The sequence below is a fragment of the Dreissena polymorpha genome, chromosome 7 (assembly GCF_020536995.1).
Source record: "Dreissena polymorpha isolate Duluth1 chromosome 7, UMN_Dpol_1.0, whole genome shotgun sequence".
NCBI classification, from domain to species: domain Eukaryota; kingdom Metazoa; phylum Mollusca; class Bivalvia; order Myida; family Dreissenidae; genus Dreissena; species Dreissena polymorpha.
The window spans coordinates 41,687,409-41,708,348 of NC_068361.1; the positions used below are offsets into that span (position 1 = coordinate 41,687,409).

The 20,940-nt window shown below is 37.3% G+C and overlaps 1 protein-coding gene across 1 annotated transcript in view; it reads right to left on the reverse strand.

The window, feature by feature from the left end:
- LOC127838050 (uncharacterized) overlaps nt 1-15,310 on the reverse strand; it is a 29,408-nt gene extending 14,098 nt beyond the window's left edge. Inside the window, exons 1-7 of the mRNA XM_052365563.1 lie at nt 15,289-15,310; nt 7,470-7,689; nt 6,167-6,626; nt 5,002-5,036; nt 3,962-4,101; nt 2,661-2,831; nt 518-686 (exon numbers count right to left, since the gene is read on the reverse strand). Of these exons, the coding sequence (XP_052221523.1) occupies nt 518-686; nt 2,661-2,831; nt 3,962-4,101; nt 5,002-5,036; nt 6,167-6,626; nt 7,470-7,685 (1,191 nt within the window). The 5' untranslated portion in view covers nt 7,686-7,689; nt 15,289-15,310. The remainder of the gene's footprint in view (nt 1-517; nt 687-2,660; nt 2,832-3,961; nt 4,102-5,001; nt 5,037-6,166; nt 6,627-7,469; nt 7,690-15,288) is intronic.
- Nucleotides 15,311-20,940: the final 5,630 nt, after the last annotated feature.

Consider the following 20,940-nt stretch of genomic DNA (forward strand, 5'->3'; position numbering starts at 1 on the left):
GATAAACAGTAATAGATATACTATATGTCCCATGCATTAAGATTGTGTTTTGTTACAACTCGTTTTTTTCTCAATTTGGTGATTTCACGACGCGAAAAATTCCCAATGGCATGGGTTCCGGACCCATTCCCAATTGGGTGAAAAAAATCACTGATGTAAATAGGGTTTGGATTGTCATTGCATTATTAAAGTACTGTTTATTTTTATGATGCACATGGAAATCACAAGTTTTATTTGTGTGAATTGATTTATGTGACTTAATTTGTAAAAATTTATTGAATTTGAAAATATTATTTGTTTGTCATTGATGATGATAGACTTGGTGTAATGAGGGGTATAAAACAAGTGAAGATTTTATTAAACGCCGAACAGAAACCACTTCTCCTTCTAGTGGCCTCACTTCTCCCTAATTTCAGCTCAGGGAGAAGTCACTTCTCCCTCGAGTTTGAACCTAGGCTGAGCCCTGTTTCTTTATACTTCATATAAATGACATTGTCTCTTATTTTATTTATCCCACCTTGAGATAGGCGATGAGTTTCTCGAGTCCAGCCACCAGGATGGAGATTGTCTCGAGCCCACTTGCCACCTTCTGCATGACCTCCCCGACCGTCTGGTTCACTGGCATGCTGCCTCCTTCTATGAACTTGTGAGGTCCACACAGCTTCAACTCACGCTCGATGCACACTCTGGGATAACAAGAGATGTGTTTGTAAGAAACACAATGCCCCCTACTGCGCCGCTTTGATCTATTATTATTTTCTTATCATTTGGCAGGTACAGATAATTATCTCCCTTAAAAGCTTATTACTTCCCTTGGATTTGTTTTTTTTACCTTGAAAGATGACCTTGACTTTTCACCACTTAAAATGTGCAGCTCCATGAGATACACATGCATGCCAAATATCAAGTTGCTATATGAAGCGACATAGAAGTTGTGAGCATTTTTCGAAACCTTAACTCAAAGTGTGACGGACACTTCGGTGGCATAAAAATCTAGTAAATCCAAGATTTGCTTTAGAAAAACATTAGGAATTTGCATCGTTAATTTTCCAATGGGTTTGTTTTGAATTCATGGATCACTCAAATTGTTAAAATATTTAAAACAGGGAATTACTTAACATTTTAGGCATTGAGAAGGTTGTTATACCCATGTTTAAATAACTAGAAAAGACAAGTTTCTAAAGGTACAAAATGAAGCATTTATAATGTTAATCTATTCAGAAAAGTTTTTAAATTTAATTTAATTTTTAATGGAATACAAACGGGCAATAAGAGCACTGCATAACTGGTGCCACGCTCGGCTGCGAAAGCTTGTCAGAATTTTTTTTTTTAGAGGTCACATTGACCTTGACCTTTAACCTAGTGACCCAAAAATGGGTGTGGCGTGTAGAACTCATCAAGGTGCATCTACATATGAAGTTTCAAAGTTGTAGGTGGAAGCACCTTGATGTTAGAGGAAAGTGTCAAGGTTTTAGCACGGCGGACGCCAGACTGGTTATGACAATACCTCGGGTTTTCTCTGAAAACAGCCGAGCTAAAATTGCATATTTGAGAGGTGACATGTTAAATAAATACAACTAGAGCTTTGTTTCATCCCTACATTGTCTTTTCAACCTAAACCACACAATATTCCCAGGCTGAAACAGGCTTGCAAAAGAAATATAAAACATTTCAGCCATATGAATGCTTTTAATACCCTATTATTTCCGTAAAAACTCTGTCATATGTAAAGATTTGTTCTCTCCAAAAATTGATACAAATTAAAGAATTGAAACAGAGACACAACTCACCTGACAATGTCTGCCCCCGAGTCTCTCAGGTCGTTAATGACAGCCAAGGTCTGGGTGGTGAGCACCTTGTAAGCCTTGTCATAGAGACACAACTCACCTGACAACGTCTGCCCCCGGTTCTCTCAGGTCGTTAATGACAGCCAAGGTCTGCGTGGTGAGCACCTTGTAAGCCTTGTCATAGAGACACAACTCACCTGACGACGTCTGCCCCCGGGTCTCTAAGGTCGTTAATGTCAGCCAAGGTCTGCGTGGTGAGCACCTTGTAAGCCTTGTCATAGAGCCACAACTCACCTAACAGTGTCTGCCCCCGGGTCTCTCAGGTCGTTAATGTCAGCCAAGGTCTGGGTGGTGAGCACCTTGTAAGCCTTGTCATAGAGACACAACTCACCTGACAGTGTCTGCCCCCGGGTCTCTCAGGTCGTCAATGTCAGCCAAGGTCTGCGTGGTGAGCACCTTGTAAGCCTTGTCATAGAGACACAACTCACCTGACAGTGTCTGCCCCCGGGTCTCTCAGGTCGTTAATGTCAGCCAAGGTCTGCGTGGTGAGCACCTTGTAAGCCTTGTCATAGAGCCACAACTCACCTGACAGTGTCTGCTCCAGGGTCTCTCAGGTCGTTAATGTCAGCCAAGGTCTGCGTGGATAGCACCTTGTAAGCCTTGTCATAGAGACACAACTCACCTGACAATGTCTGCCCCGGGTCTCTAAGGTCGTTAATGTCAGCCAAGGTCTGGGTGGTGAGCACCTTGTAAGCCTTGTCAGAGCCACAACTCACCTGACAATGTCTGCCCCCGGGTTTCTCAGGTCGTTAATGTCAGCCAAGGTCTGGGTGGTGAGAACCTTGTAAGCCTTGTCATAGAGACACAACTCACCTGACAATGTCTGCCCCCGGGTCTCTCAGGTCGTTAATGTCAGCCAAGGTCTGGGTGGTGAGCACCTTGTAGGCCTTGTCATACACCTCGTGTTTCAACTCCTTCTTGTTGAGACCCACGCACCGGGCCAGGAATATCCCACTAATTGCCAGGCGACCAGTGTACACAGCTCTGTAACCAGACACAAGAGATGAGCCTTGTTATGAGAAAACTGGGCTAAATGCATGTGCGTAAAGTGTCATCCCAGATTAGCATGTGCAGTCCGCACAGACTAATCAGGGACGACACTTTCCGCCTAAACTTGATTTTCGGTAAGGAGGGACTTCCTTGAAACTAAAATACCATAATCGCGGAAAGTGTCATCCCTGATTAGCCTGTGCGAACTGCACAGGCTACCTGTGCGGACTGCACAGGCTAATAGATACCTCCCCTGCTGCACTCTGAAGCCGCCCAGAATGTTCGCAAATGTAAACATCATGAAAAAGTAAGGTCAATCTTGATCTGTGAGTCATGTACAAAGTGTTTTTTTGGAATTGAGCTGGGTCCTTTTGCATTGGGAAAATTCACATCATTTTGACTAAATTTGGGAAATTAGTCATGTTCATTTTTTGCTAACAAATAGTGTAAATTGAGAATAAAAGTGTTAAGTGTTATTAATATTATAATTATTAAGGTTTAACTTATAGAGCTGGATTTAAGATGAATTAAATGTTGAGACTAATTGAATTGTTTTGGTTTGAAAATCTTCAATTGGGAATTTTCATGGCCCCATTTGGTAAAAAATATATACGTTTTACCATTGGTAATGGGTCCCATTACCCAAATTTGAAGGAGAAAAAACCCACTGGTAAGTAGACACACACTCCAAATAAAGTCCGGAAAAGCATAATTTTAGAGAAAATTTCTTAGTCAAAAGCCGTAACTTTCCCCAAAATCAATGGACCAGAACGAAACTTGAACTTGATCTGTAAGTCATGCAGGTAGACTCACACACCAACAATAGGGTAAATATGGCGTATAGGAAAAAACTCCTGAAACTGAATGTTAGACGGACCGGCAGTGCAACTACTTCATGCCACCCAAATGGGTGCATAAAAAGGGTTGGTGGCGCACTGCTCTGCAATAAGAATTGAGGGTAAGTTGTAGACAGCTGTGGCAAGACAATCACAGATCTACAACATCAACAGATGGCTAATTTTACACAGCTCTGAAATAAGAATATTTGGTAAATTGTCTGGATTTCTGCAGTAAGAACAGTTGAATTTTTGTTTAAGCTCTGTCTACAGTATATAAAGTCTCACCTGTTGTAGATGCGGGGCATTTCCACCACAACGTAGTCACACTTGAGGAAGAGCTGGGTGCTGTTCACTGCGTTTTCCAGGGACTGGATCGAGTTAATACGTGACGTCTCAGCCGTCAGGAATGACTGATACTTCTCAAACTGAAATAGGAATGCCAAAGTCATGAAGGCGTAGTGGATATGGTGTCTGTCTAGTAATAAGGATGATGGACACACACCCTCATGTGAATTGCTGAGGTACAAAAAGTAAAATAAGGGGCATAGCTCTTCTTGATTGCAAGTCAAAGTCTCTAGCATTTGTCTGCAACCTCGCAAGTACAATTGGGAGCATAATCATGCTTCATAAAGATCCTGACAAAATATGTAAATTTGTATTGCCATATCTGTGAGAAAGTATAGAGATATGGAGTGGTTACACATATAAAACACTAACCAGAATTTTCGAAAAGTACAAAACGGGCATAATTCTGCTAAATGTCAGGTCAGAGTTATGGAACTTGGTCGGTGACCTAGTGCAGTGATCCTTAACACCTGTGAATTTCCCCACAGTGATATGGAGAAGATGCATGTTTACCAGAGCATTGCAGGGATGCAGACGCTGATATTTGGGTGAGCAGTAAAGCTCCTTTATATGATGAATGTTTTTAAAAAAGTTAAAAATGAGGGGAAAAGGTTCCAAAATAGGCAACTTGGAATGTCTGAGAGGACTAATTTCTTTTGATATTTGTTCTTGATCTTTGAATATGGATTCATTACACCATGGCAACAGGAAATATGCAAAGATGAAACAGAGAGTCAAAAGATTGTATTACAGTGCTAAAATATAAATAACAGGATTCATTATTCAGCGAGGTGAGTTTGCTTTTTGCCTTCATGTTAAACCAAGAAATCAAAGCTTAAGCTGGGGAACTCAACAACAATTTCATGGTTTAAAAAAGAATAAGTTTGAGAATTTTGGAAACACACAAAGACCTACAACATGCTATAAGTAATCGGATTTAAATATAAAATGTTTGGGAAATACTGCTTTGCAAGACATACCTTCTCTACTAAAGTTAAACCTTGGTTTGATCTTCCTGAAAAAGACAAGACTCATTTTACACCAGTTCTTTCGAAGTTAAGGTAGTTTTTCAGCAACAATCAATCCACCTATGGTATATAAAATAATCAAAGTACAAAATCACCATAATTATTTATTGACAATCAAAGCTTTCATTTATCACTGTTTACAGTTACTATTAACAATAATTAGCATACTACAAATGCATGAAAAAGACCTTTATGAATTTGATGAAAGAAACTTTTTATTTAATATTCTGCTAAGAGAATAAGTATAAAACTATTCTTACAAACATTTAATTAAGTAAAAGCTAGCAATTGACCAACATATGAGCTCGCTCTGGGAAAACAGGGCTTAATACACGTGCTTAATAGAGAATACTAGGTTAGCATTTAATAAAGAGAAGTTTATGTTGCTCGGCTTAGAACGCCAGAAGTGCGAGCCTTGGTGAGCGCTTTGTGTTTGAGCCTAGCAACATAAAAATCTCTCTATTCAACGCTAATCCTAGTATTCTATTTATTCCATCGCATTTTTAATAAACAAGAAAAATAACAAACAAACCTTGAAAAGTAAATAATTTCCTTTTAAATCTTATATGAAAAGTAGTCTGTGCACGCGACAGGTTCATTTAACAAGGTGGGATAGAGGCTAGTCTATTCCATGGGGTATTATACCGTCAATGTTGGGGTGCAAATGGGATAGTGCCTTCCCAGATTAGCCTGTGCTGTCAGCACAGTTTAATAAGGAACGACACATTCCGCTTGAATTGTATTTTTTAATTTAAAGGAAGACTCTTGTTAGCGCAAAATTCACTCGAGGCGGAAAGTGTCATTCCAAATGAGCCTGTGGAGACTGCACATGCTAGTCTGTGACTACACTTTCAGCTCATGCATTAAACCCTGTTTTACCAGAGCGCGGCTCATATATAAGAACGGTCACAGGGCTTTTCCTGGCTCAGAATTTTCTTCAGCTAAATTGTCCTCACTTCAGCCAAATTTGTGTAATTTTCGCCATTGCATAGGTTTTTATGAAGAAAAAGTGATATCCAAGTAGAATTTTCTGTAGCCAATGGGTCAATATGTAAACATTTGCTAACTTAGCAAATTACTTAGAAAGCCCTGTGACAGTCAACAATCAGTTTCCTACCGCCACCAAAGCCTCCTCCGCCTCCACGCCCAAAGCCGCTTCCCCCTCTGAATCCACCATGACTGCCTCCTCCACCTCTATTGAATCCCCCTCCCCTGCTGTAATTGAAACCTCCTCCCCTGTTATTGAAGCCCCCTCCCCTGCCACCCCTGTTGAATCCCCCTCCACGGTTATTGGAGCCTCCCCCGCTGCCCCCACCATAGCCTCCAGACGAATACCCCCCTCTCTGGCCTCCTCTGCCCCTCTGTTGACCTCCCCATGACCCAGCCCCTTGTCCATACTTCCTCCCCCCTTTTCCAGCCCTTCCACTACTGCCATCAGACGGCTTCAGCTGATCCCAGGATGTTATCTCTGAAAAGTTGGCAAATTCATCCTTGGTGTCAGCTGTGTCTCCTGTACTCTTTAATGCGTCCCACGACGACGGACCGGTATCTGCCATCTGGTCCCAAGAATCCGGTTCCTGTATATATATTGCTAAAGGGTTAATGATTTTTCAAAGACTTATTTTGCTAAGTGGCCAGTGTTTCTTACTTTAAAATTTCGCTCAAATTGTTTCAATAAATACAAATATTTGATTGGATTGGCGATATATAAACGAAGCAAATACTAAAATCAAGCACCACCCCAGGGAAGGAAAATTTCCTTAGCCCCCTTACAGGATCCATCTAAACTCTGCATTTGTATACAGATCCATACCAGGAAATAACTATTTGTAAAATTAGTTTGCCATTTAAAGGGAGGAAATCAGCTGAAAGGAGGAAAAGTCACACCCCTTTTAAGAATGTTAAAGGGGCCGTTTAATGTTTTGGTAAATTGACAAAATTAAAAAATGGTGTTTCAGATTCGCAAATTTTCGTTTTTGTTATGATATTTTTGAGGAAATAGTAATACTGACCATTTACCATGCTCTTAAATATCAATTATATGCATCTTTTGACAATTTGAAAACTTGAAAATTATATTGATTGAATAATTTGGTAAGTTCTGTTGTTGTAGCTATATTTTGGGAAACTACGAGGATTGCTTATATAGGAATAAAAATACATCCGCTCTAAGCATGAGCATGGATGGTTGAGTGGTCTAGGCAGGATACTTTTTACTCCAGGACTCCAGGGGTCAGTGTTTCGAGCCCTGTTGAGGGTTACTTTTATTCCTTTTTTAAAATTGTATTCTTGTTTTTTTACTGGAGATTTTTAGGTCAAATGTTTAAATTTATAAATATAAAGCATTTAATGACATGCTTCAATACATGCCAAAATCTGTTAAACCGCCCCTTTAATGGTAGAGCCCTGATTATGAGCACCTGTTGTTGTTCCCAGTCACCACTCTCCTCATAGCCTGCTTCCTGTTTTGGCTTCTTGCCAGAATAGCCATCTCCGTCATAGTCGTAGCCTCCATAGCCGTCCTCCGACTGTCGTTTCATGCCTGTCTGTGGTGGGGCTGCTGTGGCCCCTACATGGCCCTGTGTGTCCCCAACGAAGGATCCCGAGTCATCAAACATTCCACCCCAGCCATCCATGGTCCTGAATGCAACAGAAAGCTTGAGTACAATTGATATCTTAGTAAAAGGTTGCTTTCATTGTAGTTAATGTCTAATCGAGAACTTCATAGTAAGTTTTCAAAATCATCAATTCAAAACACAAGAAACATAAGATATATAAGTTAACATATAAAAGAAACAACTGCATAATTTCCAATATGGAACTTAAAACACAATTTCATCAGGAGTAATGTAAAAAAATTATTGACAAAAGAGATCTAAAGGCTTATCTACAATGTGATCTAGTTACAGTAGTTAATCCTGTAATGGTCGTGTTCTCTATAAATGGTCCGCTTAAGTTACATATACTGTGACCTAGGTTAAGCATGTGGCGTTTTATTCAGAATATAAATTTCAACTCACCCAAGAGAAGATGTCTATGCAGCCTTAAAATTCTTCTTTTTCAATATTGACTCAATATTCTGTAAATTAATCATGTTAAACTATTCTCTCCGTATTAGATTATATGCAATGTGTATCCAATGTGTAGAACAAACAAATAAAATTATACAGCACTGATGGTTAGGCGTTACAATTTTTCCTTGAAACATAAATGGTAAAACATTCCAACAATTTAGAAACTTTCTTGTTTGGTTCGACAAATTAACAAAATAGATTTTGCTTTCTTACTCAAGCTAATTTGAATATTTTCTTAAACATGTTCAACAATAATGTTTATTTAAGTCTATCCTTGAATGAGCCTTTTGATTGACTGACAATGAAAACACAGCATAAAATGCAGTAATTTCACTTTCCATGATATCAAGTTTGTTGCTGTTACTATCTTTATGAACATATTTTAACAGCATATAACTCAAGTCAAAAAGGAGGCATCTTTTTCAGACATTATGACTCAGGTGTTAATTTTTATTTTCAACTTTTGGTTAACTAACCATCGAAAAAGTTTGGAGAAATACTTCTTTTTATTTACTGAGATGAACTCAATCACGAAAAATGGAATCTGTAGAACTGTTTATTTACTTTACGCTAATTTTAGACATTGATCAATTTAATACCAAGAATTGTGAAATCTATGTGCTTTAGAAAATTAATGATGAATACGCTTTTAATGATTAAACAACAGAACACTGACTACTAAATTTTTAATATGCATGAATACATGAACCAAGTTATGGAAAAAGTTAGCTTAATTCATGTGCCTAAAGTCCACATAGGCTTATCAGGGACAACACTTTAAGCTTTTATTGAATGTTTTTGTTTAAAGGAAGTCATTTACTAAACAAAAAATCCAGTCTAAGCGGAAAGTGCCAGTCCTGATTAGACTCAATTTGTGCATAAAACAATGTCGTTTTATGCATTTTGGAAAAATATTGTACTGGTATATGCAAGTGTTTACATTTCCTTGACACTGACTTTACAGGATAATCAAATAAATTGTACAAAGACAGTGATCTCATACAATTTTATACATTTTACAGTCAAATTTTTAAACAGCATACAACCAAGTTAAGTGTTTTCAAATTATTTAAAAACACTTGCTTAGTTTAAACCGACGTGGTGATAACCTATTTCATTTGCCAGAATCATTATTTGCACATGGTTTACAGCCTTAAAGCTACATACATTTTGAAACAAAATAAGTTAACATTGAAAAAAGGTATTGCTAGATTTTCAAACTGCTAAACAACAACTGTTTACCACTGTTTGACTGTTAAGATAAGACTGGTTCTCAGCCTTTTCTTTCCAGATGACCGTCTTGACAATGTGTAATTCTGAACCAGTCAGTTCACAATTACACAGTTGGGCATCAGATACACGGTTTCCCCACTTTCCAACTATGTAACACCTAAAATGCACAAGAAAACAGTTATGACCAGTATTTATTCGTACAAAAATATCAACAAAGACAACTTTCTCGATGCAATTTTATGAAGCATAATTTTTTTTACAATTATTAACACTGCAGAAAAGAATTTACAAAAGTTCACAGATTGATTGGTAACTATTTCAAAATTTCTAACAAATAAGTTTTATTACAAATTGTTATATATGAGTCACTTAAAAACACAGACATATCTATATGCACTTATTAAACATATATATTGAGTCTTAGTATTATTACACTTTTCACACATATATATTAATTCTCAGCTGATCTTTATTACACGTCAGTGTTGATTAGAATTTCCCACAGTCTTCATCAGTTGATTGAGGGAATCTTGTCTGTATATGATGGCTGAAAAAAGGAACAGCAGTGTTTTAATTCATTGAAAATCAGGTCCGATATTTGTTTGATATAAAAATGTCGCAAATTTTCCCAATCTAAAGGAACCCGGCCCTATTCCCAAACTGGCGAAAAAAACACATTGAACAGCTTAATCACAAACGTGATCAATACCCCTGGCTGCTTTGTAAACTATTTTCAAGGGCAAATAACTCGAGAATGTGTAAATCCCTAAAGAATAAGTAAGTATCTTAAACAAATTCCCTTCATTGTGATGACATTATTTAAAGTGCTGAAGTCTCACTTCACAATTTTTAAAATTCCATGCAGACACACCAACATACTGACTTCCAATTACCACCAGCCAGTTGGAGTATAATAATTAACAAGAGCACCGCCTTGCGGGTGCAGACCGCTCATCTATTTTCTTTTTAAAGGTGAAGGGACTCTCATTTTCAATCAAAAAGGAGGGAGGGGCGGAGTGAAGAGGGGTGTATAGTGTGGGGGTGTGGAATTTATTACATTATCTTCCAAAAATGAGGGGAAAAAAAAAATCGGGGAGGGGGGTGGGGGGGGGTGGGGGGGGAGTGGGGGGGGGGGATTTTTTGGTGCGATGGTTGGACGGTATTTCAAACATAAAATAATAAAAATAAATATTTTTGTTTTTTAACCGTTTCAAACAAAAATAAAATTTGGGGGTGGGGGGGGTGGGGTGGGGAGGGGGGTAAAGTGTGAGGGTGTGGTGGTAATTTGTGAGATGATCTTAAAAAAAAAAATATATATATTAGGGGGGGGGGGGATTCGGGTGGGGGGAGGGGGGAGGGGTGGGGGGATTATTGGGTGCAATGGTTGGACGGTATTTCAAACATGAGAAAATAAAATAAATATTTGTGTTTTTTAACGGTTAAAAAAAAATGGGGGGGGTGGGGGGGTATAGTGTGAGGGTGTGGCTCACACTATAATTTCAGTGGCTTTGTAACACTTATCGGTCCGGATACAATCGTGCACAGTTACTTAGGAGACTTGATGAAAACCTCGATGTTATTCATGTGGAAATTGTGCATTTCATGCATAATTCAGTTATATCAAAACATTTATTTTTACGCGTAATTAAATAAATAAAAAACACCAGTTGTATCTGTAAAATATTGATTTGATTTCAATTTAATGTACCGGTAAAACAGTTTTAAGTTAAAAAAAAATAATTTACAGGGCTTGCACTAAGGGGCGTACGGCCGTATATTACGCCCGATAATTATTTCCATACGCCGCTTACAAAACCCCATGACGTCCACTGTACTTCCTGAAAATTGGCCATACGCCAAAAATAGCAACCCGTGACATATTAAAGCTGTCGATTAAAATAACGCTCCGCCTCATATCCAATACAGTTGGCACAGGCTCACAGTAGATGTGTGTTGATGAATTGTAGCAGACGACAATCTTAACACGTTTGCTGTTCACGGTTAGGCAGACCGCGCTTAATTGGAGCACGTGCTTGTTTATTGCCACGATGTTTTGATTACAATAACGTGTGAATGTCGGCAAAGTAGTTGATACCCCGTCTTGGACCCTGTTTGGCCAAAAGTTGTTAATTGTTGTAACAGTAGTAGACCTGCACCATTGGTTCAATTAAGAACATTATGACCCGTTTGTAACTTGTCAAAATATGTTAATTGGCAAACACAGATATGAATTTTACAAAAATATTGAACTTGTACCACTTATCATTCATGTTTAGAATGTCGCAACGTACGCTTTCCGATTTTGGCATTCCACTTTCGACGAAACGTAAATTAGAAATTGATGCAAATTGCTTTGTAAGCAAAACAAGTTTATATCGGAGACCAATTAACGTGTATTGAATTAATTGACAATGAACAAAAGACAGTACGGCGCCGTTCCTAGTTACACTTTTTGCGAATTAAATGTACACAATACAACACGTGGTCATGATAATAATTCAAATAATTGTTTAAGAGGGTAGTTCATTTAACAGTATTCTAAGACTTCTTTGAAAAGCTATAGTTTGTATAAGATATATATCCTATGGTGTTTAATCTTGTTTTTTGTTACTACATGAAAATATAAAACACATAATAAAATATACATTCTGGATTTTGTTGGTTTAATTATACAACAATAAATCTCAAAACTATACATACAATGTTTGTGTGTAACAAAGCTTGTTATTAAGTCACTATAGAGATATATTTGTGACCTTTTTATGGATGTCACGCGCTAAAGTGCCCTTTTTTGAAATTTTGCACCACGCCCCTTTTCCTTCCTGTATAAAACACTATCCCCTAATGATAGTTAATAAGTGTTGCAAGTATGAAAGCAATAGCTTTGATACTGTAGGAATAAAGTGGACCTAAACACAAAACTTAACCAAATTTTCAATTTTCTAAGTATAAAAAGGGCACATAATTCTGTCAAAATGCACGCCAGAGTTATCTAACTTTGCCTGCCCAGTCCCTCATGATAGTAAGTAAGTGTACCAAGTTTGAATGCCATAGCATTGATACTTTGTGAGAAAAGTGGACCTAAACGCAAAACTTAACCAACATTTTCAATTTTCTAAGTATAAAAAGGGCACATAATTCTGTCAAAATGCACGCCAGAGTTATCTAACTTTGCCTGCCCAGTCCCCTCATGATAGTTAGTAAGTGTACCAAGTTTGAATGCAATAGCATTGATACTTTCTGAGAAAAGTGGACCTAAACGCAAAACTTAACCAGACGCCGACGCCAACGCCAACGCCAAGGTGATGACAATAGCTCATAATTTTTTTTCAAAAAATAGATGAGCTAAAAATTAATTATTGTAAAATTTAATCACTACCGCAAGCAAAGTTGAGATTTTTTCATTAACTAAAAGGGCAGGTTTTCAGTAAAAGATCCAAAAGTATGGAATACATTTCTTCCGTGAGTTGTACATCATATAAATATCATCTATTTCTTTTCTGAAAAAAAAACACCGCAAAACAACACTAGGCAGTTTGAAGCACAAGGATTCCCCAATATTCTGCTTTTGTCTGAAAACTCCACTGATGTTGAAAAAACAGCACCAAAATACTGGTTCACATGCTGGGAACTGTTCATATGTTTGTTAAGTTTCAACTCTTCAGCGCATCAATATGTTTTTAGACAGGCCCTACCCAAAAATCTGATGTATATAAGCAACAACTACCTCAGTATCTTTGCTTTGACAGTAATGTTATATCAAGCATTAATTAGCAATTTATAAGAATAAAATGCATTATAAATGTATAGATCTAGGATCTCAAAAGGTACAGTGTGCTGCTCAAAAGAGACAGGGTGGAAAGCTTGACCATTCTAGTTAGATTAACCAATTATTGCGAGAAACCATCCAATTCTTGAAATTATTGTTGAGAGTATAGTATATATATATATATATATATATATATATATATATATATATCGTCAAATGCAATCTAATATTGAATATAAAATAACATTTCAACAGATTTTCACATGCTTTCAAATTGCTCTGGAGACAACTTCCGCCTTTTCAGCCATTCAGAAGTGTACATAAAAGACCGCCATATCAGAAATTGTCCCCTTTGAATAAAATTATTTTAACACTTTCTTCCTGTGTATTTGCCAACATTTCAACATAAATTGCAAATCGAAGCAGACAACCCCCCTAGTGTAAACACATGTTTGCCAATTGAAATGAAGTTCTTTCCCTACCCTTTGGTGAGTAATCACGGGAATTAGGTCCAGAGCTCCAGATAAGGGCCGTACAGCTGTAAATACGGCTTTTTCATGAAGGTTTACGCATTCATTTTTATAAATTAGACGTACAATTACGACTTTAATATCCCTTTTACGCATTTACGAAAACAATCTGGCCGTACCGATACGTCTGCGTCAGCGCGGCGTGATTTGTTGGTCTCTTACCTAATGGCGCCAGGGTTTTTTTTGGCCCGATTTTATAGCCAAAATTCGGCTATGTTCCCAATCCCAAAAAGTATACTTTTTTCCCAAAATGTGGCCAAAAATTCCCAATTTCCAAAAAAAAATTTTTTTTTTTTTTTTTTAGAAAGAAGTGTCTAATGCGTACTTTATCTCAATTTTAATTCAATTACATCTAACAAAGTTTTTTATGATTTTGTTCTTTTAATTTGAATGATTATAAAGAGTTATATCAAATTTAGTATTTCTCTAATCAGTGGACTTTTCGTGTGGAAAAAAAGGCCAATGAATTTATTTTCCCAATTTCATGAAAATGCCAATGAAATTCCCAATTCCAAAGCCATGGGCTATCTTCCCAAAAAGTCGAAAAAAAAACCTGGGCGCTTTTTGTTTATATAAATTACCAAAAAGTTGTAGACTGGGTTCCGAATCCGATATTATTGTCTATTATTTCGCGTGATTTTCAGTAACTTGTAAACCCGTCAAAAACAATATGTATGCGCACAAGGGAAAGCCGGCTAACTTTCAGTTTATAATGGCTACATTCGGTTGTCTAACTATCCTGATATTCAATATGTCAACCCAGAAAAAGACATTGTCGCCCCGATATTAAACAATTTGATTGCATTGGTGGCTACTTTGCAACTTTGACAGTTAAATGCTAAAGCAACGATTCTTTTGAAATGAGACAGTGACATTAGTGTTCATTTACTTAGCTTACTAGTTGGCTTGTGTTTTCTTGTCAAGAAAAATGAAGAAATAGTATTTAGTCATGTGTTTTAATGTGTAGTTTTATTTGTATAATAATGCAGAATGGAAAACCTAATAAAGTAACTGTTTAAAAAGCTAAATATATTTAATACAATTGCTGCAAATGTTTCTGTAAAGTCAGTTATATACATTTCAATATAAAAGAACACGGGTAGTACAGTACTACCTGTATTTTAGGATATGGTAGTACAGGTACTTATTGATTTTCAGCGTTACTCCTTTTCTTTCTGTCAGTGGCAGTACCGTTACTAATTTCACAAATCCTTATCTGGAGCTCTGAGGTCACCCATGCGAATAAAACTATAAGTGTACACGTCAATAGCATGGCTAAATAGTGTGCAAATAAACAAATTTGACATGTATATCACAATAATTCTTTGAAGATAAATAGTTTGTTGTTTCATTATTAGCATTGGTTCTGAGATTCTGTTATTTGTTTTCTTATGTCACTGGAGAAAATAAGTATATTCATTACTTAATTGACACAATTCCTTATAATTGAACAAAGAAAATCACATAAAAATACAACCAGGAAAAAAGTTTCCTTTTCAAAATGTAATTCCGGTACGAACTTGTAAGGTACGAACTAACGCATTCAATTTGAATCATAAAATCGTTCAGCAATCATGAATTTATCACAGCACAAATCGTTGTAAGCTACAAATAGCAATATAAATATGCATACCGACTACGGAATACTGCGATAAGCTGTGAATTGGTGTCAGTAATTTGTACGAAATACTTTTATTTTCGCTGTCGATTCCAAAAAGTAAAATGCAAAGCCCTACTGTACCAGTACAAAAAGGTCATCAAATGTATAGGGGACAGGCCAGGTCGGACCTCAAAGACCTCGTAAAGAGGCCGGTAGGACCTGTAAATAAACTCTGATATACACATAGGGGACAGGTTTAGGACTTTAGGAAATGTTTGGTTCGCGAAAAAAAAAATAAACAGCAGAAACAAAAACGATACAAATAATTGACACACTAATTATTTTATTATTTATAAATGATAAGCCGTATCACGCCCTATAGATGAAGGGAGATCACTATTAAACAAATTTGTAAACTATTCTGTTCCTCGTGACTTTTTTATGACGTCCTATTGATAATTCATCATAACCGAAAAATTCACCTGAATCGAGCCATTCGAGGTTTATTTTATTTTATTACTGTTTATTTGGTTACTATGTGAAAATAGTTAACTGTTATACATGTATGCTTTTTGTAATTTTACGATATCGAACCGTTTAATAATAACAATATTTTTGTATGATTCTATAAATAAACATGAGATCAACGGGTGTGGTGATTATGCGTGATATCAAAATTATATAATTAATGTGCATGATAACAAGTATTTATGTTTTAATTATGATGAAATATAAAGTGAAAACAAGTTACAGGGATAACTTGTCTACATAATTAACTTGGCATAATGATAATCTGGCTATTGGTCATTTGATTATCATGATGGGTCAATTTCTGCATCCGACTGGGCCATTGGACGATTGGTCACTACATTTTGTCACCCGGTTATTTATAAATTAATGTTACCATCGATGTCATTGGTCAATTTGTGTTGTCATTCAGCTCATTGGTCAATTTGTGTGGTCACTCAGCTCATTGGTCAATGACTGTTGTCACTCAGGTCATTGGTCAATGACTGTTGTCACTCAGGTCATTGGTCAATAACTGTTGTGTCTCAGGTCAATGGTCAATGACTGCTGTCACTCAGATCATTGGTGAATAACTGCTGTCACTCAGATATTTGGTCAATAACTGTTGCCACTGAGGTCATTGGTCAATAACTGTTGTCACTCAGGTAATTGGTCAATAACTGCTGTCACTAAGATCATTGGTGAATAACTGCTGTCACTCAGATCATTGGTCAATAACTGTTGTCACTCAGGTAATTGGTCAATAACTGCTGTCACTAAGATCATTGGTGAATAACTGCTGTCACTCAGATCATTGGTCAATAACTGCTGTCACTCAGATCATTGGTCAATAACTGCTGTCACTCAGATCATTGGTCAATAACTGCTGTCACTCAGATCATTGGTCAATAACTGCTGTCACTCAGATCATTGGTCAATAACTGTTGTGTCTCAGGTCAATGGTCAATGACTGCTGTCACTCAGATCATTGGTCAGTCCCAGTTGTCACTCAGATCATTGGTCAGTCCCAGTTGTCACTCAGATCATTGGTCAATAACTGCTGTAACTCAGATCATTGGTCAATAACTATTGTCACTGAGGTCATTGGCCAATAACTGCTGTTACTCAAGTCATTGGTCAAAACTGCTGTCACTTAGGTTATCGATCTGAGTGACGTCTGTCTCTCAATTTATTGGTCCATGACTGCTTTCACTTTGGCTCTTGTTCAATGGCTGCAGTCACTGATGTCATTTGTCAATGACTGCTGTCCATCAGGTCATTTGTCAATGGCTGTTGTCACTAAGGTCATTGGTCAATAACTGCTGTCAATCAGGTCATTGGTCAATAACTGCTGTCACTCAGGTCATTGATCAATGGCTGCTGTCACACAGGTCATTGGTCAATAACTGCTGGTACTCAGATCATTAGTCAATTAATGCTGTCTCTTGGGTAACTGGTAAATGATTGCTGATTCAGTAAATTGGTGAGTGACTGCTGTTACTCGGTCAGAGTCTTCCCGAGTTACTCGCGAACAGGACAATTACAACGAGCAAGGCATGGTATAGGGGTGATAACCCTGGTTTATGGTTAGGTTAGGATTAGGGGTCGGGCTAGGGTTAAGGTATGGGTTAAGGCTAACCCTTACCCAAACCCGACCCCTAACCCTAACCCTCTAACCCCCATGTGCATTACAATACCATGCCTCGCTCGTTGTCGTTGTCCTCTTCCCCTGTTACTCAGGCCATTTTACTTCCATGAATAAGATTAATATCACATTGGGACTCAAGTAGCTTCTAAGGATAATGTGTGTAACAGTGATTGCAAAGAATCATTTTTCTGATAACAATGATTACAAGTTAAACACTTGTCTGACAGTGCAAAAAAAGTGTAAATAAATGTATAGGTTGTTGGAAAAGAGGAATAAATGACAATTCTGAAATAGCTTTCCATAATTGTTCGCCATGTTGAGATTGTTTATCAGGTTTTAAGCCAGTGTCCCTGGCCCTCAATTCAAGGTCTCACTAAGTTGTCCGAGGAAAAATTAGAGCATTAAACAGATATTTCGGTTTTATCATTCATTTGATAGTTTTTCAAATATTTTGACATAAATGGTCACCATTTGGTAATGATGCTTTGTGTGCCTAGCTCACAGGTTAAGGTCCTACCTAATTGTCAATACTTGACATATTGGTATGTTTCAGCTTTTGTAGACCTTAACTTCATCAAGCTATATATGTTTTGTTTTTGCCAATATACATTAAAAAGTATCACAGTAAAACTTTCAGCTGGTATCATAAATTTACCTAAAGCAGTCATTGTTTTATTAACTGTAAACTATAATCAAAGCACTGAAGGCACTGAAGATGTTCGCTATTGCATAATTTAACACGCAATTCATTTTTCAAAATCAATTGCAAGTTTGAAATGAACACACGCCATTCAACTTTATAAAGTGTGTGTCATAGCGAACGGGTCGAGTTTTGTGTGCACTTTTTATCATCCTTATTATTTCATAGAAATAACTTAGACAAAATAAAAACAACATGCTTTTTGGACGTTCTGAAAGCATAGAAAGTATGATGAAAATGGTAATGAGAACTAAATATAAAGAACATTTGCAGTCACCATCATATTAAAGGAATATTTTTTCTAATATCAATTAACTATCTCACCAAGAATATAAATTCAAACATAGGTATAGAGCACTAATGCGCTTTTAGGCGTAGCTGTTTTACTCATTTTTCATCTTAGTGACTTTTACATAACGCCAACAGACACGCATGAATATTTTCGAATATTTAATAAGCTGATTCGAGATACAACCTCTGAATTTTTGCTACATCACTGCGTATGTGCTCAATTCAAAGGATGTAGCACTGTTCAGTGTAAGGAATTCCGGACTACTCTCTGTATGCTCAAACGACACAAATTGTGGCCCTGTTACAATTACGCGTTACAATTCATCTCGCAGAATTTCACTTTCGCCTCCAAGATGAGAAAACAATCATTAGCGAAATAGTATAGTGTCACGATAAGAGAAAATCGTTTAATTATCATACCACAATGTTTGCCGTACTTGGTCAGCACGTCTGGAAATCATTCCTTAATGTGTGGATAGGCTGCCATTATTAACAAGTTTGCTATTTTGAATTCAATTTTGTATCAAAAAGCATTGTTCTTAAATGTGGCATTTTCAATTCGCAATGAGATTTGTAATGACCCTCTTCATGCGAAAATGGGTCTTATTCCATATGCGCCCATCATATAAATAGCCCACTCAGCTATCTCTCCTTCTGGTAAGGAGAAACATAACATATTGAGTGATTTTATAGTGAACAGCAACGCTTATGGCATGACTGCGCAAAAGCACATGTTGGGTTTAACAAACGCTTGCAGAAACGCATAAGACCCATTTTCGCATGACGGCGCTATTGACGTGTGATTTAAATGTGTCGAAAGAAAACTGCGTTTAAATCAAATATCAACATACGATATATTTCGATAGTGAAGAAAGATACTCATAACAAGGCATATGAGGACACATATGAAGTGCTCTCCCGTAGTATATTTTTTATCTACTCACACTAATGTGTGGTTTGACAATGCAAACACACATTTCATGCGGTGAATATGCAACTTACAAGTAAAAAACACAACACAATAGTTTAACTTTTGTTTTATTGTATTTATTTATTTAGAAAAGTAAATTGTAAACTTTATTTCAAAGTCAGCGTATACGCCGACTACATTTTTAAAATATATTTATTGTTATAAATTTATTTAATATAATATATTTAGTTGTTTTCGGTTTTAGCGTTTATAAAGCATTTTCGAGGTTGCCTATAGTATGCCTGTAGTAATTGATGAACTCATATCCAACTGTCTATGTATTGAGAACTGTGAATATAAACAAGCTAATTCTTCTACTGAACCTTCTACTATTGCGTTGCTAGCACCCGTAAATACAAAAGATCGCCGCTATCTGTTGAGAACCAAAGAAAGTTTTCCAGAAATACCCGCTGTAGTAGCTTGAACGAGGTTACGAAAAAGGTCATTCGTATTATTATTATAAATTGTTTGTTATATTCGGGTTTAGCGATTATGAAACATTTTTATGCCCCCCTTCGAAGAAGAGGGGGTATATTGCTTTGCTCATGTCGGTCGGTCGGTCTGTCGGTCTGTCGGTCTGTCCGTCCACCAGGTGGTTGTCAGACGATAACTCAAGAACGCTTGGGCCTAGGATCATGAAACTTCATAGGTACATTGATCATGACTCGCAGATGACCCCTTTTGATTTTGAGGTCACTAGGTCAAAGGTCAAGGTCACGGTGACCCGAAATAGTAAAATGGTTTTTGAATGATAACTCAAGAACGCATACGCCTAGGATCATGAAACTTCATGGGTAGATTGATCATGACTTGCAGATGACCCCTATTGATTTTGAGGTCACTAGGTCAAAGGTCAAGGTCACGGTGACCCGAAATAGTAAAATGGTTTCCGGATGATAACTCAAGAATGCATACGCCTAGAATCATGAAACTTCATGGGTAGATTGATCATAACTTGCAGATGACCCCTATTGATTTTGAGGTCACTAGGTCAAAGGTCAAGGTCACGGTGACCCGAAATAGTAAAATGGTTTTCGGATGATAACTCGAGAACGCATACGCCTAGGATCATGAAACTTCATAGGTAGATTGATCATAACTTGCAGATGACCCCTATTGATTTTGAGGTCACAAGGTCAAAGGTCTAGGTCACGGTGACATGAAATAGTAAAATGATTTTCGGATGATAACTCAAGAACGCGTTTGCCTAGGATCATGACACTTCATAGGTACATTGATCGTGACTCGCAGATGACCCCTATTGATTTTCAGGTCACTAGGTCAAAGGTCAAGGTCACAGTGACAAAAATCGTATTTACACAATGGCTGCCACTACAACGGACAGCCCATATGGGGGGCATGCATGTTTTACAAACAGCCCTTGTTTTCTTTTTGTCTATCGTATGGCTGAAGTTATTGTTGAACTTATGTTCAACGTTTTATAAATTGAGAATATAAATAAGCGTTAACTTTTTCCCGAATCTATTAATAGCCTCAATTTATGACCTGTACTACGTCATTGAGGTGTATGTTAGAGCGTAACCTATTGCGTTGTTATCGCCCGTGGAC